This window comes from Rhinolophus ferrumequinum, chromosome 4 (assembly GCF_004115265.2).
Source record: "Rhinolophus ferrumequinum isolate MPI-CBG mRhiFer1 chromosome 4, mRhiFer1_v1.p, whole genome shotgun sequence".
NCBI classification, from domain to species: domain Eukaryota; kingdom Metazoa; phylum Chordata; class Mammalia; order Chiroptera; family Rhinolophidae; genus Rhinolophus; species Rhinolophus ferrumequinum.
The window spans coordinates 24,637,128-24,663,734 of NC_046287.1; the positions used below are offsets into that span (position 1 = coordinate 24,637,128).

Sequence of the window (26,607 nt, forward strand, 5' to 3'; positions counted from 1 at the left end):
CCCCCTGCAACTAGCAACAGCAGCTGAACCTGGAGCTGAGCTGCACCCTCCACAACTAAGACTGAAAGGACAACAACTTGAAGCTGAATGGCACCCTCCACAACTAAGATTGAAAGGACAGCAATTTGACTTGGATAAAAGTCCTGGAAGTATACACTGTTCCCCAATAAAGTCCTGTTCCCCTTCCCCTTCCTCCTTGAAATCTAGGGGGAAAAAAAAAAAAAGAAAACTTAATTCTAGTCTGTTCATGTTCAACTTGAAAGTTCAAACCTATTGACGAAAATAGAGAAAGTCTTATATAACTATAGATAATCAGCATGAAACCATTATTAAGTCCTTAGTAACTGCCAACAGAGCAGGCAGTACAGGGACCAACCTGAAGTGTTCTGAAGCTATAATCATTCTGGCACATGTGTCCCTTTTTTGAACCATTTTTTATGTTGTGTTAATAGACACAGAATTCTGATCTGCTAAAATTGAAAAAGATCAGAAAGCCCAGTGTTATTTCATACCAAGTAACTAGTTAGTAAGTATGTAAATAATACACTAACTTATTTGGAGTGTTGATGATACTCAGAGAACCACGGAAGGACTGGGGACAGCATCAATCCTCCATTAATAGAGGTCTGCCATGTTCACATTGGCAATTATGCAATTGTATGCAATAATCAGATGTACTAACTGCCATTGGCAGATCCAGTAGAATAACTTTTATTTGGAGTCAAGTAATGAGAGAGCTAAGAGATAACCCTTGGTGGAATAATTTTACCAGTTAACAGGTTAAATTTTTGTTTAATGTTTAAACACAAAACCATACTCTGTACTATTAGTTTCAGTTGATATCAATCTTAATTTTGGTATAGGTAAAAAATCAAATGGTAATTAATGTAATTACAAATAATTGTGTTATACCTATTTTTTTATACCTTTTTATTATTTTTTTATTGGGGAATATTGAGGAACAGTGTGTTTCTCCAGGGCCCATCAGCTCCAAATCTAGTTGTGGAGGGTGCCGCTCAGCTCCAAGTCCAGTCGCTGTTTTCAATCTTAGTTACAGGGGGCACAGCCCCCCATCCCTTGCGGGAATTGAACAAGCAACCTTGTTGTTCAGAGCTTGCACTCTAACCAACTGAGCCATCAGGCCGCCCCTCCAGAAGCTGCTGCTCATTGTCTTCAATCTAGTTGTGGAGGGCGCAGCTCACTGGCCCATGTGGGAATCGAACCAGCAAGTCTGTTCAGAGCTCGCGCTCTAACCAACTGAGCCACCCAGCTGCCCCATGTTATACCTCTTTTAGTGTCTCAACAGATAGCCTATAAAAGCAGTGCTGGTTAGAGCGCTGTGCCCTTAACAACAAGGTTGCCGGTTTGATTCCCACATGGGCCGCTGTGAACTGTGCCCTCCACAACTATATTGAAACAACTACTTGACTTGGAGGTGATGGGTCCTGAAAAAACACACTTAAATAAATAAAAGCTTAAAAAAAAAATGCAGTGCTTACTTGAGGAGATTAGTACATTCTATACAAAAAAAATAAGTAAATAAACAACCTTTAGCCGGAGTCATTTTCCCTGGGTGTCCATAGTTACTCATTATAAAGAATTGGAAAGGATTTGTTTTCATTGTACATGCATTGTAGTTAAGGAGACACAAACAGCTATAAGTGAGCAATTCTTCATCTGTCTTGATATGAATTTCATTTAAACTAAAACTCCCCTCCTCTCTTCCAATTTCTAATATCCCAGATTTCTAAACAGCATCCACCTACAAAACCAAATCACTCACCACAACAATATCCCACATTTAAAAATTTAGCAGGTTGTTAAAAAATATAATAAAAAACTAAAGATTTAGGAGGTTGAAATATACACGAAGTGAATTGGTATCTGTGACATTTGCCTTCTTCCCTTATTAACTTAATGTACTTGTTTATTACTAGTTCAAAGCTTAGATGCTAAGCATTAGTTGTACTTTAATATTAAGACTCTGCAGCCTTGGAATATGGTTTCTGGAAATGTATTCATTTGAACAAAATTCGCTTAAACAAAATCAATCAGGAAGAATTTATTAAGTGCCCACTGTGTTCATCACACACTGCAGGGGATAAGACCCATGTCTTCATATAAGTTGCACCTGTTGGGGGAGAAAGATGAACATGCCTGAAGGAATAGCAAGACACACCCAAAAATACACTGTATCAGAGGACCAGCGATCAGTGAAAGCTGGCATGGTCAGAAGTGGAGGAAGTGGAAATTGAAGGGAAACTTACAAAAAACATTGGCCTTTCAAGCAGTGGAATAACCTTTCTGCTTTAGGCTAGCGGACCAGTAGAGGTATAGTGGAAGGCATGTACAAAACATGTTTGTGGGACATTAAGAAGAGTGGACATTAATAGAAAATAAGGTTGGTTCAGTTGAGATTATAGGTGGCCTTGATATTTTTAAATAATGTAGAGTGTAGAGGAGAATTAACCCTGTAGGTAAGATTTGGAGTGGGTGGGGAAAGGACATAAACATCAGTTCATTAAATAAGAAGTACAAACATCTAACAAACACATAGAAGATGTTTAATCTCACAAATAAAGAAATTTAGTTTAAAATAAGATTCTATTGTCTGTAAGGTTAAGAAAATTTTAAAGATTGATGATGTCCAGTGTGGGCTAGGTATGAAGAAAAAGAAGGTCTTATAGAAAGTTTATTCTTTAAGTCCTTTATAACTGAACAGGCAATTACTGTACCAGGTATTATTCCAGACACTTAGAATAATATATTAGAGAACAAAATAAATAAAAATTCCTGTCCTTGGAGAACTTTTATTCTAGTTCCTGAGAATTTAAATTTGTACAACCTTTCAAGAGGAATGCCTGCAAATTTATAATGCACATGTGTTTGACCCAGTCATTACACTTTCTAATAAATCACAGTACAAGGAGTGCAAAGATAATTATTTAGAACTTTCCATAGCCAAGGTACTATTGTAAATGCTCTAATTGGTTTGTCTTTTTACTGTTGAGCTGTAAGAGTTCTTTGTATTTTCTGGATACAAACCCATTATCAGATATATATTTTGAATTTTTTTCTCCCATTCCCTGGGCTGTCTTTTCCCTTTCTTGATAGTGTCTTTTGAAGCATAAAACTTTTTAATTTTGATGCATTAAAATTAGGGCTTTGTACTATTTTTTTGGTGTTGCTTATGTTTTTGGAGCTATACCTGAGAATCCTTTGCCAAATCCAAGTTAATGAAGAGTTACTCCTGTTTTTTTTTCCCCTAAGAATTTATGTTTTTAGCTCTTACATACAGGTCTTTGATTTACTTTGAGTTGATTTTCCATATCATATGAGATAAGGGCTTTGTACTATTTTTAATGTAGCTACTACTAGAAAATTTTAAATTACATGTGTGGCTTACATTGTATTTCTATTAGAAAACTGGCCTTGACCGGTGGTCTCCAAACTTGTTGATATGGATCCCTATTGGGAAACCAATTAAATATGCACCCACCAATATATGTATATGTGTTTATATTTATTTATAAGTTATATGCAGGTACTTATATGCAGTTATATGCAGGTACTATCCTATGTATGTACTATCATATAAATGTTATGTACATTATAATATCAAACCTACGCCGAAAATGAAAACTTAAAAATATATAATATTAAAATAAATGTAAGTAATATTTCCCACACTTCAATGGATTACTGTGCACATAACTACTTTCAGAGATCCCTGGTCTAAACTATGACCTTAACCTTTTGAAGGGCTCAAATCTTCCTTCTCAAGTAATCCTCCACAATGTTGACAGAGGACTCTCTCAAGTACAGATCTGATCATGTCATGCCTAGCCAACTAAAGGATAAAATTTAAACTCAGCTTGTCATACAAGGCCTTTCATCATATATCCCTGCCTAAATCTCTCTAGCTTCCACCCTCACATGTGCCACATGTTTCATCCATCAATACCACGCTGCTTACAGTTTTCTCCAGCAGATCATCCTTTACTTACACTTTTTCCTCTACCAGAATGCTGTTTCTCTGCCTCTGCCCCAGATTGGTCAGAATTACTTTTCATTCTTTCTCATAATATTTAGGATACTACGATAATTTTTTTCATTTGCCTATCTTCCTCAGTAGACTGTCAGCTCCTCCAGGTAGAAATTATGTATTCCCAGTACCAGTGTAGATCATAAGCTTTTAAATGTTTGCTAAATGAAAGTGTTCATGAGTATCTTATTGAATTAAGTAATATATTTCCTCTAATTCAGCTGGCTTTTTTGCAGTCATTGATACTCATGATCAAGAAAAAATTGCTAATTTTCTTTTTATCATTTCTGTTTAATTGCAGCTGCTATAATGATGAAAAATTATACTTCTTGTTTTCCCTGTGTGTTCTATGGGCTTATTTATACAGTTTTTAAAAGAAAATATTTCACAGTATTATTTTTTATTCTTGTTCTTGTTTTCTTTTCTTGTTTTCCTTTTCCCCCCTATAACATCACAGGCTAAACAGGTCATTTTTAGGACGACCTCAGAAGCTTAATACCATTGTACCGTTTCTGATATGTCTGTGAGATGTGTTCTTCTACCTTACAGCTGAGACTTAGAAGTGAATGTTTGAAACGTGATCAGTGGATCAGTTGGAGACTAATTGTAGCACAGTGTCTTCTACGTTATCACCATTATGCATCATAAATGCCATCAACATTCATAATAATAGTCACAGTCATTCCCGTCAGCACCAGTTCCTAGAAAGTTTTTACTAGTACTGTAAGCTAGCGATCAGAATACTGTAGAACACATTTATAAGCAATTTCAAGAAATTATAAGATACCTTTCTGCTATTTAAAGTTGATTTTTCTCAGAATCCTCCAACCAAAGTCAAGGAAATTCTTAGTAAAAAAGGAGGTAGCCCTGATGTTAGGACTTAAGCAGCAGTATATCAAGAATTTCTTAAATGTAGTGTTTTATGTCACATGATATTTTATATTGATAAGTGGTATCACACCATGTTTGCATAAGAGAATCACGCAATTCTCAAGCAAACCAAAAAGCACCCAAACCAAATGAACTACTTAATATTGTTATACTTGATGTCTTCAAGTCATTATCTTCAAAATCAGTTGGTAATGGGTGACCTTTGCATCTCAGTATTTTCTCGCATACCTTTTTCTTCCATTTCATCTCATCTGTAACTCTGATTCTGTGTAATGGTATCTGATTCTGTAATAGCTTTTGATTGCGTTCATTGTTCTATACTGAGCATTACACAAATATGATCTGTACCTTCAACATACATTTATTGAGAAATTACTATGTACAGAAAGACCCTAATGTTGAGTTTTGTGGGAGACAAAGATGAAGGGACTTATTCCTAACATATATAAAAGATGAAAGAAAATGAAAGTATGAGTGAAGAAAACGCCAAGGTTTAACTTAGCGTAATAAAAAACAGAACTAATGATATAGCATACTGATGTTTGCACACATATAATCAACAGATTTAAAATGTAAACATCATATAAAATTAGCATTAAGATAATTTTATTTGTAGAGTTCTTTTTTTTAGGGTCAAATTTGAAAGAACGTGGTATATTTTACGTCAAGGAATGGAAAACAGGATAGCCAAACACTATAGACACCTTAAAAATCGATAAAGGAACAAAGTAGATTCCCAGGTCTGGGCAGGGAGGATGGGGAGTGGTGCTAACGGGTACACGTTTGCTTTTGGGGTTAATGAAAGTGTTCTAAAATGGGGGAAGGGGGTAGGACAGGGAAAAGGGGGTCTAATATATGGTGATGGAAGGAGAACTGACTGGATAGTGAACACACAATGCAATATACAGATGAAGAAGCATTATAGAATTGTACACTTAAAACCTATATAATTTGACTAGCCAATGTCACCCCAATAAATTTTAAATAAATAAATAAATAAAATTTTACTGAAACACAAAAAATTGTCCTAAATTAGATGCTAGTGAGAGTTGAACAACTCTAAATATACAAAAAATAATTGAATTGTACACTTTAAATGTGTGGACTTTATGGTATGTAAATTACATATCAATAAATTTCATATCAATAAAGTTGTTTTGTAAAGAAGCTATCCGATTCACTATATAAACTTTTATCAGAACTCATCTGTATTATTTGGAAAAACAAAAACAAGTTCTTAGAAATAGATGTGTAGGACATATAACATTATTTTCAGAGTTTTGTCTGCATTTCTTTATCTGATGTTAGAAAATATTTAAAAAACACAATGGAATTGTTTTTGTACTATAGTTTCATTTAGAAAGACAGTAAGTAGTTTACTTCTTGTCAGCGTAAAACTTCCTGTCTTCTTGGAATCCAGGGATTTCACAATTGAGATATTAATAAGTCAACGCATACAGATGGAAATGTGATAAATAAGAATGTTTAAGTTTTTGGAATTATAGAGAGGGTCTTTGGAGGACAAGTATTCTCAACATAATTAGCAGTTCTTAAAAACATTATGCCACTTTTCTTCCCCCAGTAGTTAGAAGAAAATGATTTTTGTAGCTGAAGCTTTTTTTCAATTGTGTCTTCAAAGTGGAATTGGGACATTTCAAATTCAATGTAATTTTAAATTCTAAAGGTAACCTAAATTTAAAGGTTACACTCAGTACAGTAAGTTGATGATCACAGTGTGGTCTTTCAACGATTTCTTTTAGTCCAGAAAATTTGCCTCTACATGGACATTTTCCACTTTTCATACATCTTTTCCATCTCTACTTTCAACAGAAAATCTATTCAGTTGACACATTATGTTGTCTGAGGTAAACACTGATGCTTTTCAAAGAGCAAGCTTATTGTTTCAACTAATTGCCAGATTTGTTTGTAAATGGGAAATTTTTATAAAAATGGAGAAAAGCAGTAAATTGCTACCTTACGGTCTTTTCAAACAAGTATCATAATGTAACTGCACTGTGGCAAGGGCTAAAAATTATTACTGCAGTAATCAGTGTATCACAGTTATGTTATTCTGAAGATGTAATGTTACTTTCAAAATTATGAGTTCTGGAATATTGGTCTTCCAGTGTTGACACCTGAAAATATTCGACTCCATGTTTTTCTGTTAATATTTAAGTATTATTAGAAAATGGTAAATCAATTTGTAAGCACACAAACACATTTTGAATATTTTAGATGGCATTGCCCTTTTGTGAGCATTGATTTTTTTTTTCATTCACCTAGTGTCCACTTGGCAAGAAGAGTGCTTCAGTTAGAAAAACAAAACTCATTGGTTTTAAAAGACCTGGAACATCAAAAGGAACAAGTAACACAGCTTTCACAAGAGGTAAATAACTTAAACAAAAGAAACACATATAAAGAATCACGGTGTTCATTTAATTCTTTGTTACTCCTTTGTGTATTTTCTGAGTCCTTTGAAAATAAGCTGTTTGCTAGTACAAAATGGTTTTACAATTTATGAAACTAACTTATGTTAAAGCCTTATAAAACAATTTAACAGTGTATGGCAAAACTAAGATCAAAAGAGAGATTAAATGCCCAGACTAAATATAAATGCAGACTAGACAGACAAAGCTGTGATTTCTGGGAATATCAACTGGCAAAACAAGTTTGGCAAATTTTAGTGGCATTTTAAGTTTTTAACTAAAGCCTCATTTTTTAAAATAGATTTGCTTTTTGACTTCTTTAATGAAAAACAACTTATCTATTAAACATACTTGAAGCTCTCACATTCTTTGGGATATGATAGTTCCCAAATTATGTATTTTTAAAATCAGATTCATATTTTTTATTTTCCCTAGCCTTATATTGTGTTATTAACAGAATATATAGGTGAAGCTTGAACAACAGGAGTCAGGGGCGCAGACCCCTGTGCAGTTGAAAAATCATTCTGTAAGTTTTGACTCCCTAAAAACTTTACTGCATCATCTGCCAAGGATTGTTTCTTGAGCATTCCAGATTTGGGTATCAAGGACCCCTGACAGATACCCAAATCTGGAATGCTCAAGTCCCTTGTATGAAATGGCAGAGGACAATGCATATAGTCGGCCTTCTGCATCTACAGATTCCCAGCTGCCAATGCAAAACAGAGGGATACAGAGGGCCAACTGTGTCTTTATTGAAAAACAATATGTGTATGTCTTGTATATTAGCCCCTCACCAGAGGTTTTTTTTGCAAATATCTTCTCCTATTTGGTTGGTTGCCTCTTTGTTTTGTGGATGGTTTCTTTTGCTGTGCAGAAGCTTTTTAGTTTGATATAGTCCCATTCATTTATTTTTGCTTTTACTTCCCTTGCCTTTTGAGGTCTCTTTGAACCCAAGGTCCATAAGTTCAGTACCTATACTTTCTTCTATGCAGTTTATTGTTTCAGGTCTTATGTTTAGGTCTTGATCCATTTTGAGTTAATTTTGGTACAAAATTTTTCCCAGCACCATTTATTGAAGAGGCTTTCTTTTCTCCATTATTGTTTTTGGCTCCTTTGTCAAAAATTATCTGCCCATATATATGTGCGTTTATTTATTATTTATTTTAATTCTATTCCATTGGTCTATTTTTCTGCCAGTACCATGTTATTTTGATTATTGTTGCCTTGTAGTATAGACTGAAGTCAGGGAGTGTGATACTTCCAGCCTTGTTCTTTTTTCTTTGGATTGCTTTGGCTGTTCAGGGTCTTTTGTGATTCCATACAAATCTGATGATTTTTTTGTTCTATTTTTTTATAAAAATGATATTGGGATTTTGATGGGGATTGCATTAAATCTGTATATTGCTTTGGGTAATATGGTCATTTGAACTATGTTGATTATTCCAGTCCAGGGACACAGAATGTCTTAACGTTGCTTTGTGTCTTCTTCAATTTCTTTTAATAATGTCTTATAGTTTTCAGTGCATAGGTCCTTCGCATCCTTTGTTACGTTTATTCCTAGGTATTTTGTTCTTTTTGTTGGAATTGCAAAAGGAATTTTTTTTTCATTTATTTTTCTGAAATGTCATTGTTAGTATATATGAATGCAATGGATTTTTGTACATTGATTTTGTAGCCAGAAAATTTACTGTATTTGTTTATTGTTTCTGATAATTTTGGTGGAGTCTTTAGGGTTTTCTATATAAAGAACTCGTGCAACTCAACAACAAAAAAAATGATCCAATTAAAAAATGAGCAGAGGACCTGAACAAACATTTCTCCCAAGAAGGCATACAATTGACCAACAGATATATGAAAAAATGCTCAGCTTCACTAGCTATTAGGGAAATAGAAATCAAAACCACAATGAGATACCACCTCACACCTGTTAAAATGGCTGTCATTAACAGATCGAATAATACATGTTGGAGAGGCTGTGGAGAAAAAGGAGCACTCATACACTGTGGGTGGGAATATAAATTGGTACAACCACTATGGAAAACAGTATGGAGGTTCCTCAAAAGATTAAGAATAGAATTGCCATATGGCCCAGCAATCCCTCTCCTGAGTACCCAAAAAATATGAAAATTTTTATCTGTAAAAATAGATATACCCCTATGTTCATTGCACCATTAATCACAGTGGCCAAGACATGGAAACAACCAAGGTGTCCTTCGATAGATGATTGGATAAAGAAGATGTGGTACATATATACACAATGAAATATTACTCAGCCATCAGAAAAGGCGACATACGGCCATTTTCAACAACATGGATGGATCTTGAGATTGTCATGCCAGCTGAAATAAGTTAGACAGAAAAAGTCGAGAACCATATGATTTCATTCATATGTGGGATATAAAACTAAAAGCAACAAAGGAACAAGACAAACAAACAAACAAAACTCATAGACACAGGCAATGGTTTAATGGTTACCAGAGGGTAAAGGGGATGGGGATGGTAGAAGAGGGAAAAGGGGATCAAATATATAGTAATACCGTGTTTCCCCGAAAATAAGACCTACCCGGACAATCAGCTCTAAGGCATCTTTTGAAGTAAAAATTAATATAAGACCGGGTTTTATTAATTTTTGCTCCAAGAGACGCATTAGAGCTGATTGTCCAGCCAGGTCTTATTTTCAGGGAAACACGGTAGAAGAACTCACTCTGGGTGGTGAGCACACAATGCAATATATAGATGATGTGTTATAGAAATGTACACTTGAAACCTATACAATTTTACTAACCAATGTCACCCCAATAAATTTAATTTAAAAATAAAAGAAATAGAAAGCCTGAGTACTCCTATAATCATTCATGAAAAAAAGAAAAAAATATAGAAGTGGTCCTACACATTAAACCCATGTTCAAGAGTCAATTGTAGGGCTGGCCCAGTGACTCAGGGAGTTGGAGCTCTGTGCTCCTGACTCCGGAGGCTGCCGGTTCGATTCCCACATGGGCCAGTGGGCTCTCAACCACAAGGCTGCCAGTTCAACTCCTTGAGTCCCACAAGGGATGGTGGGCAGCACCCCCTGCAACCACAATTGAACAGGCACCTTGAGCTGAGCTGCCGCTGAGCTCCCGGATGGCTCAGTTGGTTGGAATACATCCTTTCAACCACAAGGTTGCTGGTTTCGACTACTGCAAGAGATGGTGGGCTGCGCCCCCTGCAACTAGCAACGGCAACTGGACCTGTCTCTGAGCTGCGCCCTCCACAACTAAGAATGAAAGGACAACAACTTGAAGCTGGATGGCACCCTCCACAACTAAGACTGAAAGGACAACAATTTGACTTGGAAAAAAGTCCTGGAAGTACATACTGTTCCCCAATAAAGTCCTGTTCCCCCTCCCCAATAAAATCTTTAAAAAAAAAGTCAATTGTATATACGGTCTACATAGTATTTTCAATCCTCTTATTATTTAAGCCTACATCTAATTACATTTTCTGTACTTCTGAAATTCAGGTACTAAAACAATTAAAACCAAAGATGCCACCTCACTGATGTTCCTTTTAAAGACATATTAAAAACTGTTAATACATATCACGTATTCTTCATTTGTTTTCTTAAGGACCTGTTCACATTTGTCTTCATAGTGCCCTCTATTAAAGTGCTATTAATACTGTAACATTAGAAGGATCTTCATGCTCAAATTTTAAAATGTCACAAATATTACTGCAGTGCCTGTCACATAGTTGATGGTGAGGGTGGAAGCAGTCTTTTGCTAGCAAATGTCAACAAGTGGCTCTCCAGGCAGGGGTGTGAGGGATGGCTCTGATTTGTAGCATTTGCTTCTATCTGTAGGATAAATATTCCCACCATGCCTAACTTTGAGCTGCCAACTTAATGTTACTGAACACAGAGTAGAGAAAATATGCCCAGTGGCACACCATTAAATTATGCTTCCAGCATACAAGCGTCATAGACACACTTGTATGTAAGCACGAGAGCAGATATGAGAGTTAACTATAGTAAAATAATGAAAAATTGATGAGTTTTTTAGTATTTGGTGCTTTTTTAAATAAAATTTATTTGATTTTAAATCTAAGTAATTTATTAAATAGTGAAATTGAACAACCAGCCCACAAAATTCTTAGAAATTTACCAGTCAGCTATCAAAAACTCCTACAGGCCACCTTCAGCACACCACAGGGTGAAGCCATGGAAGGATCTATATATAAATGACAAAAAAAACAAATGAACCTCTGTATGCTAATGTACTATAGATTTTTCATATTTGTCTTAATTTCAGAATAACCTATCAAAACTATTTCTTAAAAAATGAAATATTAAAACATATAAATTTGTATGTATGTATGTCTTTATATTACTTTTTTAAAAAACCACCTTCTGGAGCACTTCAGTTTTTCAAAATAGGAATTTATAAATGGGTACACATTCTTATACTAATTGTAGGGGGAAATATAAGAAATTAAATGCTCTTGTAATGAAGTATAATTAACTTGTATGAAGCAGTTTTTAAAAAGCTGTCTAATATTGAGAAAATGACTTAAATACTGAAATATTTGTGATATGAAATGGTATGATGGTGTAGAATTCGCTTTAAAATATTCTGTAAGGATGGTGGGGAAAGGGCTCCGTATATAAAACAAGAATCTCAAAATGTTGATAATATTTGAAGCTGGGTGAAGTGTACATATAATTCATTATTCAGTTCTGTACTTTTCTGTATGTTTGAAACTTTTTCATAAAACATGGAGAAAGAATTAGTAACCCTATATTAAAAAGGTTTATACTAAGTATATAACCTTTCCCTTAACATTGAAAATAAAGTATCATAATTTGAAATATTCCATAGATTTTACTTTTTCCTACCTCACAAAAAAATTACACTGCTTAAATTGAAAATAATTGCATAAACTAATTACAGTGGTACCTCGGTTTTCTAACGTAATCTGTTCTGGAAGACCGTTCGAGTTCTGAAACATTCGAAAACTGAGGCACAGTTTCCCCATAGAAAGTAATGCAAAATGGATTAATCCATTCCAGACCTTTAAAATCAACCCCTAAAACTGCAGATTTATCATGAATTTTACTATCTAATGATACCATAGATCCATAAAATTTACTGCGTTCGTAAACCAAAATGTTCGTCAACAGAGATGTTCGAAAACCAAGGTACTACTGTACTCTGAAAGATGGTATTACTAGCACAGCTTGTTTTACTGCGTTTCACAGGTACTGCATTTTTTACAAACTGAAGGTGTGTGACAGCCTTGTATTAAGCAAATCAGTTGGTGTCATTTTTCCAACAGCATTTGTTCATTTTGTGTCTCTATGTCACATTTTGATAATTCTTGCAATATTTCAAACTTTACTATTATATTTGTTATGGTGACCTGTGATCAGTGATCTTTGATGTTACTATTGTAATTGTTTTGGAGCTCCACGAACTATGCCCATGTAAGACAGTGAACTTAATTGATAAATGTTGTGCGTGTTCAGACTGCAGCACTGACGGGCCATTCCCCTATCTCTTTACCTCTCCTTGGACCTCCCTGTTCCTTGAAACACAACAAAATTGAGATTAAGCCAGTTAATAACCCTACATGGCTTCTAAGTGTTCAAGTCAAAGGAAGAGTCTCATATCTCGCACTTTAAGTCAAAAACTAGAAATGGTAAACTTAGGAAGGCATGTCATAAGCAGAGAAAGCTGGGCCAAAAGCTAGGTCTCTTGCACCAAACAGTTAGCCAAGTTGTGAATGCAAAGGCAGAGTTCCTGAAGGAAATTAAAAATGCCACTTCCGTGAACACAAATGATAAGAAAGCAAAACAGCCTTATTGCTGATGTGGAGAAAATTTTAGTGGTTTGAATAGAAGATCAAACCAGTCACACATTTTCCTTACACCAAAGCCTAATCCAGAGCAGGCCCTACATCTTGCTATGAAGGCTGAGAGAGGTGAGGAAGTTGCCAGGAAAAGTTTGAAGCTAGCAGAGTTGGTTCCTGAGGTTTAAGGAAAGAAACCTGTCTTCGTAACTTAAAAGTACAAGCTGAAGCAACAAGTGCTGATGGAGAAGCTGCAGCCAGTTATCCAGAAGATCTAGCTAAGATCATTAATGAAAGTGGCTACACTAAACAACAGGTTTCCAATGTAGGTGAAATCGCTTTATATTGGAAGAAGATGCCATCTAGGACTTTCAGAGCTGGAGAGGAGGAGTCAGTGCCTGGCTTCAAAGCTTGAAAGGACAGGCTGACTCTCTACTTAGGGGCTAATGAAGCTGTTGACTTTAAGTTGAAGCCAATGTTCCTTTACCATTCCGAAAATTCTAAGACCCTTAAGAATTATACTAAATCTCCTCTGTAGGTGTGCTATAAATGAAGAACAAAGCCTGGATGACAGCCCATCTGTTCACAGTATGATTTCCTGAGTATTTTCAGTCCATTGTTGAGACCTAGTGCTCAGAAAAAAAGATTCCTTTCAAAATATCACTGCTCATTGACAATGCACTTCATCAACCAAGAGCTCTGATGAAGGTATACAATTAGATCAATGGTGTTTTCATTCCTGTGAACACAACATCCATTCTGCACCATAGATCAAAGAGGAATTTTGACTCTCAAGTCTTATTATTTAAGAAATATGAGGTCTGGCAATTAAGTTCACGAACTCATCCTAGAAAAAGTGCTACATACCACAATACCTAATATCACTATGGTCACCTTCGAAGTGCTCCCCTTAGGAAGCTATGCATCAATGCCAGCACCTATTCTACCTTTCAAAGCAATTTTGGAACTCTTTTTCTGGAATGGCCATCAGAGGTGTCAACATATTACCCTTGATGTCCTGAATGTCATAAAAATGTTCTCCTTTCAATATTTCCTTTATCTTTAGGTAAAGAAAAAAGTCATTGGGGGCCAGATCAAGTGAGTAGGGAGGGTGTTCCAATATAGATATTTGTTTACTGGCTAAAAACTCCCTCACAGACAGTGCCATGTGAGCTGGTGCATTGCCATGATGCAAGAGCCATGAATTGTTGGCAAAAAGTTCAGGTTGTCTAACTTTTTCATGCAGCCTTTTCAGCACTTCCAAATAGTAAACTTGGTTAAACTGTTTGTCCAGTTGGTACAGATTCATAATGAATAATCCCTCTGATATCAAAAAAGGTTAACAACATTGTTGCAACAAGTTCACGAACTTAATTGTCAGACCATGTGTGTCGTTCACATATCATTGTCTAGTTTCATGTGATATTTTACCACTTCACATATAGCATAAAACCTTATATAATACTATCCTTCCATTTGTCCCTTCCCAGCCTTTGTGCTCCAGTTGTTATAGATTTTCCTTACACATGTAATCCTCACACTACATTACTATTATTTTTACTTTAAACAGTTGATAATCTTTCTTTTTTTTTTTTGGTGGCTTAATTTTTTTTTTTAATTTATTGGGGTGACAATTGTTAGTAAAATTACATAGATTTCAGGTGTACAATTCTGTATCACATCATCTATAAATTACATTGTGTGTTCACTACCCAGAGTCAGTTCTCCTTCCATCACCATATATTTGATCCCCCTTACCCTCATCTCCCACTCCCCACCCCCCTTACTCTCTGGTAACCACTAAACTATTATCTGTGTCTATGAGGTGTTTTTTTTTTTCCTAGTGGAAATGGGATGGCTTGGTGCGATGTCAGAGAGATAGTGGGTGGGGGGAGGGGGGTCCACAGTGTGAGGGATATAAATGATAAACGTCTAAGAAAAAAAAAAAGTTGATAATCTTTTAAAGAGATATAATAATATGAGGAAAAGGTATTATATTTAACCAAATAGTTACCATGCCTGGTGTTCCTTATTCCTTTGTGTACATCCAAATTTCCATCTGGCAGCATATTTCTTCTGGTTGATGCACTTCTTTTAACAATACTTATATAGCAGGTTTACTGGTGATGAATTCTTTCTGTTTTTCTGTATGTTACAAAAAGTTATTTACCTTTTTTTATTGTTTCTTTTTTGTTTACATTTATTCTTAACAAAAGTCAAGATTAAAATATATTTATTTCTCAGTTATGTTACTAAGGCCAAATAAACTTAGAAGTGCACATTTAAGGGTTCATTCTTTTTTACTGCAATAAAATTCACATAACATAAAATTCACCTTTTTTCCCATTTTATGTTGTACAGTTCAGTGGCTTCTAGTATGTTTATAATGTACAATCGTCACCACTATCAAGTTATAGAACATTTTCATCCCTCAGAAGGAAACTCTGTACCCATTAGGTAGTCACTTCTCATTCTCCTATCCCTCGAGCCCCTGGTACCCACTAATGTGCTTTCTGTTTCTATGAATTTGCCTGTTCTACGTATTTCATATAAATGGAATCATGCAATATGTGATCTTTTGGGTCTGGCTTCTTTCACTGGTATGCTGTTCACCCATAGCATAATGGTTTCATGTTGTACCATCTATCAGTATTTAATTCCTTTTTATAACTGAATAATATTCCATTGTTCAGATATATCACATTTTGTTACCAATGCATCAGCTGATGGACATTTAGATTATTTCTATGATTTGGCTGTTGTAAATAATGCTGCTATGAGCAGTCATGTACAAGTTTTTGGTCTTAATGCCTGTTTTCTAATGGACATATACCTAAAGAATGAAATTGCTAGCTCACATAGTAATTCTGTGTTCAACTTTTTGAGGAAACATGAAACTCTTTTCCACAGCAACGGCATCATTTTAACATTCCCACCAGTAATTTCAAGAATTCCAATTTCTCACATCCTCTCCAATGCTTTTTTTTTTAATTCTAGCCATCCTAAAGGGTGGAAGTAGTATCTCATTGTGATTTTGATTTGCATCATCCTTATAACTAATGATGTTGAGTATTGTTTTGTGTGTTTATTGGCCATTTGTGTGTCTTCTTTGGAGAAATGTCTATTCACATTCTTTGCCCTTTTTTCCCCCCTTCTTCCACCTTCACCTTCCCAGCCCAGTTCAAGCTGTTGTTTCTCAGTCTAGTTGTGTAGGACACAGCTCCCTGGCCCATGCTGGTATTCTGAGTCTTGTGCTACCCCCAGCTGAGGCAGTCGGTCACTGGTCAGCCCCCCACAGCAGCTCTTGCCAGCTGCCTGCTGCTCACAATGTCTGTCAGCCACTCACGCTGGCCACTGACTACTCCTGGCAGCACACAGCAGCACAGCAACCCGCGGCAGCACACTGCAGCCTCCAGCTGCTCACGGCAGCCCAGCTCCAGGGAGAGCCATTGTTCACAATCTTAGCTGTAAAGGGCGCAGCTCACTGGCCCATGTGGGAATCGAACCAGCGACCTCAGCTTTAGGAGCACAGTGCTCCGACCACCTGAGCCACTGGGCTGGCCCACCCATTTTTTAATTGGGTTGTTTGTCTTTTTGTTTTTGAATTGTAAAATTTCTTTATATATACTGCATACTAAACCCTTATCAGATATATGGTATGCCATTGATTTTTTAAATAAAAATTATATATATTTAAGGTACAATTATATACATGTATAATTATATACATGATTTATATTTGATGTATATGTGTGTATACCAGGGGTGCCAAAAAAATATGTACAAGTGGACACTTTGGTCAGTGTTCCTCAAGCCATAGTTTGCCATAATCAGAAGTGTCTGGACGCTGATGGTAACCACTTTGAGCACCTCTTGTAATTACAGAAGTCAAACATGACTTGTATTCATCTTTTGTTATCAGTATACATTGAGTATTAAAATTTTAATACAGTTTTCCTTTCTTAAAATGTATATACATTTTTTGGCACCATATATATACATATATATACACACATACTCACACACACAATGAAATGACTACTGTAGTCAAGCTAATCAACATATCTGCCTCCTCACATACTTACCTTTTTTGTATGTGTGGTGAGAGCACCTGAAATCTACTAGCTTAGCAAATTTCCAGACGTATCCCATTTTGTTCATTCATTCATTCATTGGACAGTTGGCTTTTTTCCACCTTTTGGCTGTTGTGAATAGTGCTGCTATGAACATTCAAGTATAAGGATATGTTTGACTACCTATTTCAATGCTTTGTTTGTTTTTGTTTTTTATTTCAATGCTTTTGAGTATACACCAAAGGCTGGAATTGCTCATTTCAACTTTATTTTTGAAAGATATTTTCCCTGGGTAAAGAATTTGAAATTGACTTTTTTGGTCCTCTTTTTTAGTACTTGAAAGATGGTACTCCACTCTCTTCTAGTTTGCATTGTTCTTGCCGAGAAATACGCTGTCATCTTTATATTTGTTCCTCTTTAGGTAATGTGTCTTAGTTCTGTAGCTGCTTTAAGATTTTCTTTTTTTCACTAGGTTTAAGCATTTTGATTATGATGAGGTTTGATGTAGTTTTTTTCTTATTTCTTGTGCTTTGGTTTTGTCAAACTTCTTATGTGTGAGATATCATTGAATTTGGAAGTTTTTCAGCTATTATATCCTCACGTTTTTGGTCTTTTCAGTCTTTTTCTTTTTTTTTTTTTTGCCTTTCCTTTTGTATAATTTCTTTTTACTAAGTCTTCAAGTCCACTAACCTTTTCTTCTCCAATGTAGAATCTGTTAATTCAACCTAGTGTGTTTTTCATCTCAGATATTGTAATTTTCATTTCTAGAAGTTCACTTTAAGTCTTTTTTGTATCTTCCAGGTCTCAACTTTTCAAACTTTATTTTCTGAGTATATGAAATACAGTTTCAATAACTGCTTTGATATCTTTGTCTAGTAATTCTGTTATTATATTATTTCTTGATTGGTTTGAATTAAATTGATTTACCTCATTATGTATCATATTGTCCTCTTTTACATGCCTACTAATTTTTTACTGGGTGCTAGACATTGTGAATTTTATCTTAGAGTTTAAGATAATCCATTATTATGGATTCTTGTAAGTCTGTATCAGCTTTGTTCTCAAATATGGTTAAGTTTCTTGGGAAAAGTTTGGTCCTTTCAAGTCTTGCTTTTAAGCTTTTATAAGCGAAAAGAGTTTATCTTAAGGCTACAACCCCACCTCAGCATTTTAAAGGGGAGACTCAGTTGCTATAGTCCTAAAAAAAAAAAAAAAAAAAAAAAAAAATTTTAAATTTCAAGATCCGGCTTCCTACCATGTTTCTGAAGCTCCATTGATGTGAAAAAAAGAAAAAAAAAAACTCCACTGTTTTATGTACCACTAAAGAGTAAGATTAATCCGTTAAACTATGATACAATGCTTAACATACATTCTTTTAGACTTCAGGCAGTTGACTTTTATCATATACTACTCTGTTTCTTTGCTTTTCTTTTAACACACATTTTGTTTTAGTACTGAATCACGTTGTAATCCTTTGGAAGACATTTTAAATGGCAATTAAACTCAGCCTGTGAAGGATTAGCCATACTCAGAACTCAATTGAAATCACAATATAAACAGCCAAGACCAAATTGTTCACGTGCAAGCCTGGCCAACAGCGATTCAAAGATGTATTCCGTTTTCATAGAAAAGATGAAAAACATTGTGATTTATAGGGTCGTTTTGCTTACCAAAGTATTGCATTGAAAGCTTGTTGATACTTATAATTCCTATAATTAACAACAGTGCTTTTATTTCACCATTAGAATAAAAAGCTTAAAAAATAAACACTTAGATGAGACACCAAATTGCCAATAATTTTTTAAATTGAGCAAATGAAGTTTAATTCGTTAGTTTGTCAGAAGTCTTCCTTCTGACCAAAACTGTCCTCCATGATGTTGATCATGATTTCCTGTTTTAAAATGTCCATTGCCTCCCAGATAATGTCCAGATTCTCTAGCATGGCCTACGCCAGTTTGATCCTAACATATTCTCATCTGTTATCTCCCCTTTCCCAAGTCCTTTCTTGCTGCTCCCTTCCACACCAAGTAATGTTTCTTTTACTTCTGCTGCACCACTTTGTTACCCTCCTACTTCTTAGTCTTCTTGGTTTACTTATTTTTCTCTGTTATATAAATGCTGATATGGCCCAGAGTTCTACCTTGGGACTGTTTTCTTAACAGCATCTCACTCCATCTTGCTTAATGGCTTCAGCTACCACATGCAATGTATCTTTTTGTTGTAGCCTATTTTTAGTAAGTCAGATATGTATGTGATAAGTATATATAATCATAATTCAAAAGTATAAGAGTATTCAGCAAATATCAAGTCTTCCCTACTTTCTCGTCATACCCTCTTCTGAATATCTCTAGTCAGTCTCCTGTTTTAGTGGTACTGACTTGACAACCTCTTATCATCTCTCATCTGAATTATTTGAGTAACCATCTAATTTTGTTAAGTCCTCCACCTTGTTGTCAGAGTACTGTTTCTAAATACAAATCTGTTTTGGTTTTTCTTTTTTTATACAAGACCTTCCATTATCCAACCTCTGCCTACCTATCCAGTTTCATTTTACATTATACCACATACACACACTCTCTGCCATGCCCCCACCATACCTAACTATTTGTGCTTCTCCCTACATACATAACTTCTTGTGTTTTACTAGCAATTCTCCAAGTGCTCTATGCCATTTTATGTCTCCATGCTTTCATACACTCTGGTCTCTTTGCCCAGTATACCCTTGTCTACATCACAGATCTTTTAAAATCACGTCTTTTAAAATCAATTTCAAGTGTCACGTACTCTATTAAGGCTTTTTTGAACCTCGGGTAAAAATGACTACCATATATATGCCAAGATATATATAAACATAATTATTGACAAGTCTGTCTATAAGCCTCTTAGGGGGAGGAACTCTGTTTTTCTTGGTCAGTGTATCCTTACCACTTAGCACAGTGCCTGTTTGTAAACAGACACTTGTTGAAGGATTAATTTCTGGTTTGGGTGGGTCAAAGTATATTAGAGAACTGTGTATACTAGAATGAATCTGGAGCAGAGTAGAGGTTCTAAGAACCAAGAGGGCCAAAGGATGACACAGAAATCAGAGGTGCTAATTAGAGAAGGAAAGAAAACCTTATAGTATCACAGACTCAAGCACATGCTTTTTGTCACATGTAGAACCAGCATAGAGTAATCTATCAGCTCTACCCACCTCCACCCTGAAAAAAAAACTAATTGCATGGGATCAACAGAACCATTAACTTTTATTGAAAATACTTTGTAGTTTTTGTTTTGTTTTGTTTTTTGTTTTGTTTTAGGGTGAAAGGGGGGAACCAAGAGCTAAAATGAGTAACAAAAAGGGATAATAAAGGTAAAAGTATCTTATAGGTCTATAGCACTATTTTCACTTTACCACTGGGATATGAAAACCATGGGCTTCCAAACTAGGCAGACTGGCTTGTATGACTTCAGACAAGTTATTTATCCTCTGTACACCTCTGTTTTTCAACCTGTGATGTGGGAGTAATAATACAATACACATATTTAACCCAAGAATTTGAGATAACCCAATCTGAGATAAGCACTTAACACACCAACTGGTATATAGTAATCATTCAGTAAATTCAGTTTTTCTTGGCCTACTTTTTATTTATTTTTCTACTGCTGGCCATAGTAGTTATAAAATAAGTACTTTATTAATAAAGTTTGCATTTTTTTAAAGAAATAGTAGCTCCAGAATTGGAGTAAGTGATCCTTATTTTGCCTATATGGAAATAGAATAAACTATCTAAATGAATTTAAACACACCACAGTAAGATTTTTTTTTTAATGATAATATAAGTATTTTCTGTGACAAAGTACACAGTACTTAAAACTGCAATTCTGATGAGTAATTGCTCTTCTCAAATACAAACGCATATTTATAATTGCCGTTTAGGAGAAGCATTTTAGGAGAAGTGTAAAAAACTGCATATTTCAAAACTAATAAAAACTACAAATTAACCAGAATTGTTATGTTTAAGTTAGAGAACAAGAGTTACTGATAAAATTCTACTATTTGTTGAATCAGTGTATAGGAAAATGTTAAGCAATAATAATATATAATAAGATAATGAAGATAACATTAATAGCAATGAAAACAATCTTTATTACAAATTTTGAGTAAATATTTTATTGAAATCAAAATTATATGAATATATATATAAATAAATAAAAATAATGGCTAGCAATTTTGAGTGTTTACTTAATACCAGTAATACTACTATCTGAAACCATAGGCGTGTCGCTTGGACTAACTGGAAACTGCAAAGTGGGAGATCCTGGGTTTACTATCTCACCAGGCTTCCTGAGGCCTGGGAGAAGCTCCTCTGACTGAGTGGGTTTCTGTTAGATGGGCAAGTTATCAGAGAAGAATCAAAAATTAGACAAATGACTCATATGCAACGTCTGCTCAGTTACGTACTCTTAGGTTCCTGATGGAGATGCTGTTGGCAGAATTAAACACATTGAGTCCCGTAATATATGGTACCTGCGCTCTTCAAATCTAAAATTTTCTCCAAGTGATCGGGCCCTCGGAAAACTATCTACAAAATTGACCAGAAACTGATTTGGATTTGGACTGATTTGAATATAAATTTGGTCCTTTATAATTAAAAAGATGGCTACGACCTGGACAAATAGCTTTCATATTTTTTTGACCAAGACCTGTGTAGTAAGAAGTGCATCCTACATAGCAACCCAGTACACACATACGTGCGTGTATTTGCCTGTGTGTGTGTGTGTGTGTGTGTGTGTGTGTCTGATGATTTTCACAACACAATGAATATTTACCACATGTAGCACATTCTATTAGTTGCTATTAAGTTGTTTCTTTTTTGCTTTTTCATACTGCTTGTAACCCATAATATGCAAACACTCGTCTGGACAGATATGTAATACATTTTCTTCTTATGGAAGCTTTCCTGAGAAATCAGCTTGGGGTTGAGGAGAGAGAAAAGGTTAAAAAGTAAGAATGAGTAAAGCACGTTAGAGAAATATGTAGTCATCTGGTGTGACTGCAGAATAAAAATCTGTAATGCAGTGTATATGTCCACCATCTCCAGGGGCAAGCAATGCTAATCCAGTCTCTGTCCTTTTGAATTAATACTGTGTGCTGCTGAAGCAGTCGTTCTGTTTTCCTATATATTTATCCTGCGCCTTTTCTGCCCCCTTGAACAATCCTGAACAAGTTCACTGGGTTTCTCCCATTGGTTGGAATTAGTACCATTTACAAATTTGAATAATTGTAGTCTGTAACTTTGATCCTCCAAATTATTTATAATACATATATATGACTAAGACTCAGAGAACCCCACTGTTTTCCTTCTTTATCAATAGAAGTGTTTAGGCTTCATCTTCACAAAAAGGCATCCCTCTGATTCCATGGTGATTCCTTTTTATTTTGTTTATTGGTTTATTTTGTTGTTTAGATTCCACATAGGCGTATAAGTGAGATCATAAGGTATTTGTCTTTCTCTGTCTGACTTGTTTTACTTAATATCCCCTAGACCCATCCATGTTGTCACACGCGGTGATTCCTTTTTAAAAATAAATCTTGTTTTGGACTTTATTGAATTTTTTTAAAGGCCTCGTATTCATGTTCTAACATTTTTATTATTAAGCTACATAGACAAATTCTTGAAGAAATACAATAAATAGCAAGATTTCCCATTGTACAAACCATGTTACTTTTCTCCCAAATAAATTTGTTTCCCTATGGCTCTTTAACACAGAAAGAACTTACATAAGAATAATTTTTAAAGGTAATTTTATTGTAAAATATTTTAGCCCATTCCAATGTCATTTAACTCAGCATAAGAAATAAATTATTTAAGTAAATGACTTTTGTTAAGTGTTAGGTGGTACTGATATGAAATCCAGTTTTTCAGCAAATACTCTATTTAGGGGAAAATATTTTTTTCAAGTAAAAATATATACTCAGTTAGAACTTGAAAAGTTGTATGAGGGAAAATAAATCAGGGAAGAGGACAGCAAATAATTATTTCTCCCTGTGTTCCCCGGCCACATGGGCGTGCACACTGCATAAAGTGAGTGCCATGGTTCTTACATATCTTCTGAAAGTGACCAAAGCCACAGGAAAGGGGCTTGGGAGTCTCTGAGTCCCTCCCACAGGAACGTAGGAGCCCAGATGTTAGAAGCAGTTAGCGATCTGTGGTGTGAAAAAATGGCTGTGAAGCCTGTTTTATCCTGTGTGGATAATTGGTCCTATTTCTTTACTGTTTGTTTGTGTGCATGCACGTGCATGCTTTTAGTCCACATTATTTTGGGGTAGAAAAGGGCAGGAGTTCTTATCTTTTCACATTTTGTGCTTGTCTTATATTACTTACTTTTCTGTTACTGAGAGGCAATAACAAATATTGATAAACCACATGATTCTGGAGCCAGACTCACTGTGAAAAAATCTCATTTTTGGCAATTACTAGCTGTATAAACTTGGATAAATTATTTAATCCCTCTGTGTTTAACCCCTCTCGTCCTCATTTGTAAAATACTAAATTCCAAATAAAGTTTCATTGGAATGTTTCCTGATCAAATAAGTAGATTACTTTTTGTTTTTAAAACACATTATGTTTTGCAACATTTAATAGGGGAAACACAGAAAAGCAAGGCATAAGGGGGAAAAATAGCTTTAAAAAACAAAGACTCTCTGAGAAGGCTAAATACTGTATGATTCCAAATACATGACATTCTGGAAAAAGCGAAACTATGGAGACATTAACAAAAAAGATCAGTGGTTGCCAGGGGTTAGGAGGGAGGGAGGGATGAATAGACAGCACGGGATTTTTAGGGCAATGAAACTATTCTGTATACTTTAACAGTAGATACGCGGCATTATACATTTGTCAAAATCCACAGAATGTACACCACGAGTGAAGCCTACTGTAAACTACGGACGTGGTGATAATGGTGTGTCCATGTAGGTTCATCAGTGGTAGCAAATGGTGGTGCTGGGGAACGTTGTGGGGTGGGGGGAACAGGCCGTATAGGGGAACTCTGTACTTCCACTCAATTTTGCTGCGAACCTAAAACAGCACTAATAAAAAAGTCTTCAAAAAACAACAAAGATGAGAAAGGGAATGCAATCTGAGAACCACAGAAAAGACATAGGAGAAAAGGAAAGGAAGGGGAGAGAGGAAAATGTCAGTGACTCAGTTTTCGTTCGGGTAATTATGGCCGCTTTTTGTCACTTGTGCAGTTTGCCAGTCCTTGTAGCCCGTTTTATCAGTAGCAGGAAAATATCCCCAGCAAGGAATTTTGTCTAGAGAAAAATTAACTTCTTGACATAGGTAACAACTTACTTTTTTGTAATGTTAAAGAATTTGGGAGAGCTTTAGTTTTCTCGGTGTGTATTTCATTTGGTGTTTCACCCTTTGTGAAATTAATGTTCTCATATATCTTGTGGATGCACATATGTAATGTGTTGATGAATAATTAAATTGGAATGCATAATAAGAAGACTTAAAGAAACTGTTGGAACAAACGATATTCACAGGTAAGATGTAACATGATCAAAACACTACCAGAAATTGCCTTTAACATGTGTAAATTATTAAGTGTTGTTATTCTCTTATTTTTTTGAAGTTCTGATATATGAATTATGTAGAAATTAACATTTTTATTTTAATGATGATGAACATGTATTTATCTACCATATGAATGGCTGATTTGTTACATGGACAAAACATTCACTTTCATTGTAGTAACCGCTCTGTGTCTAACATTGCCAAGTGCTTAGACCAGGAAGTCTTTGTTACGGTTCATTCTTCAAAAAATTCAATAATATGGATCTAGGACAATATACTGAAATTTGTTCTTAAGCCATGCTTTTATACATTCAAATACCAGGTCATATGAGTGTGCGTGCGTGTGTGTGTGTGTGTGTGTGTGTGTGTGTGTGTACCAAATGCCAACCACCAATGAAGTAGAGAAAAACAATGACTTATTTATAAGTGATATCCTGTTTACACATCAGACAAATAAGATCATTGTTTAAACTTTTTACCTAACTGGTTATGCCTAATAACTCATCAAGGTCTATAAATTTTTCATTTTAAGAGCTATTATAAATCCCACTGCAAATCCCACCCCCCCGCCCATCAGTATTGTTACACAATTGAATCACATTAAAATGAATTTCTCAAGTGTAACTTGGAGGGGGAAACAAATTTAAAACCTTTGAACCCAAAAATTCCATCCTTTGACTCTAATCTCCTGTCCTTCCAGCTCTCCCAGTTCTTTTATTCCCACTAAATCTGTGCTTTATTGGGCTCATTACAAGTCCCAGACTCATAAACTCCGTATTTTTCTAATCTGTGAAGCCCCTCTTGGCTCCACTTTTCTTCCTACCCAGTCTCGGACCTTATCATCCATCTGAGTACTTCATTCACTAGCACTCTAGTTTCCTTTATTGCCAGAGTCATCCATCAGGCTTTTCTTGACAATCCCTACCTTTAGCATAGTATCTTACAACCTGGTAGTTGCTTTATAAATATTTAACGGAAGGAAGGAGAGAGGGAGAGAAAAATCTTGGGTTTTGTGGTAATGTGCTGAAAAATTCTTATGGAAATCTGCTATTTCTGCTGCTTGGAAGCATTACGAATTCAAGTCACTGCACATCAACCAGGCCCTCATTCCTGTTACCCAGTGTTTTTATTTTTCTGTATTTACTGTGTTCCCCTTTATCTTCATTGCAGAGCACTTCCACTGCCCAAAACCAGCAATCCATCGTCTGTATCTTTTCCTTGTTACAGTTAGGTCACCTAAATTTCTTTTCCTTAAATCCCTTTTACCCAATTGCTAGTCTTGCCAGTTCCCTGATCAGTCTATGGCATGACATTATAGATATTCTAGAAATTCTGTCCTCTCTTTGCTTCACAACACCAGATGGTTCTTTAGTCTTCTTAGCTGTCTTCATCTTCCAACCCTGAAATGTAGGTGTCTCTCTAGCGTCTGCCTTTTACCCTGTTTTTCCACCTCAGTAGTGATTCTCAAATGTTAGTGAATATGGGAATTACCTAAGATTCTTGTTTAAAATGTAAGTTTCTGCCCACAGAAGTTGTGATTAAGATAGGTCAGGAATAAACCCCAGGAATCTGCATTTTTAACAAGCCAGACTTCTTGTGACTCTAATAAAAGTGATCTGGGGCCACACTTTGGGGAAAAAAAAAATTCTCTACAAATCTATGTACTTCAGTGACTTCAGCCATCACTTCCATGCTGATTTCTTGCAACTATCTTATCATCCTACTCTCATGAATATCTCCTTAATATCCGGACATACTTTGAGAATCTGAGGACCAGAGCA

General features: G+C 35.4%; 1 protein-coding gene across 3 annotated transcripts in view; it reads left to right on the top strand.

Annotated features, from left to right (window-relative positions):
* Window positions 1-26,607, top strand: part of PIBF1 (progesterone immunomodulatory binding factor 1) — a 180,849-nt gene that overhangs the window by 106,934 nt on the left and 47,308 nt on the right. For all 3 annotated transcript variants that reach the window (XR_004422808.1, XM_033103851.1, XM_033103850.1), the window contains exon 14: window positions 7,220-7,322. Coding sequence is in view for 2 of the 3 variants with exons in the window: in XM_033103851.1 (XP_032959742.1) it covers window positions 7,220-7,322 (103 nt within the window). In the remaining variant the exon portion in view is untranslated. The remainder of the gene's footprint in view (window positions 1-7,219; window positions 7,323-26,607) is intronic.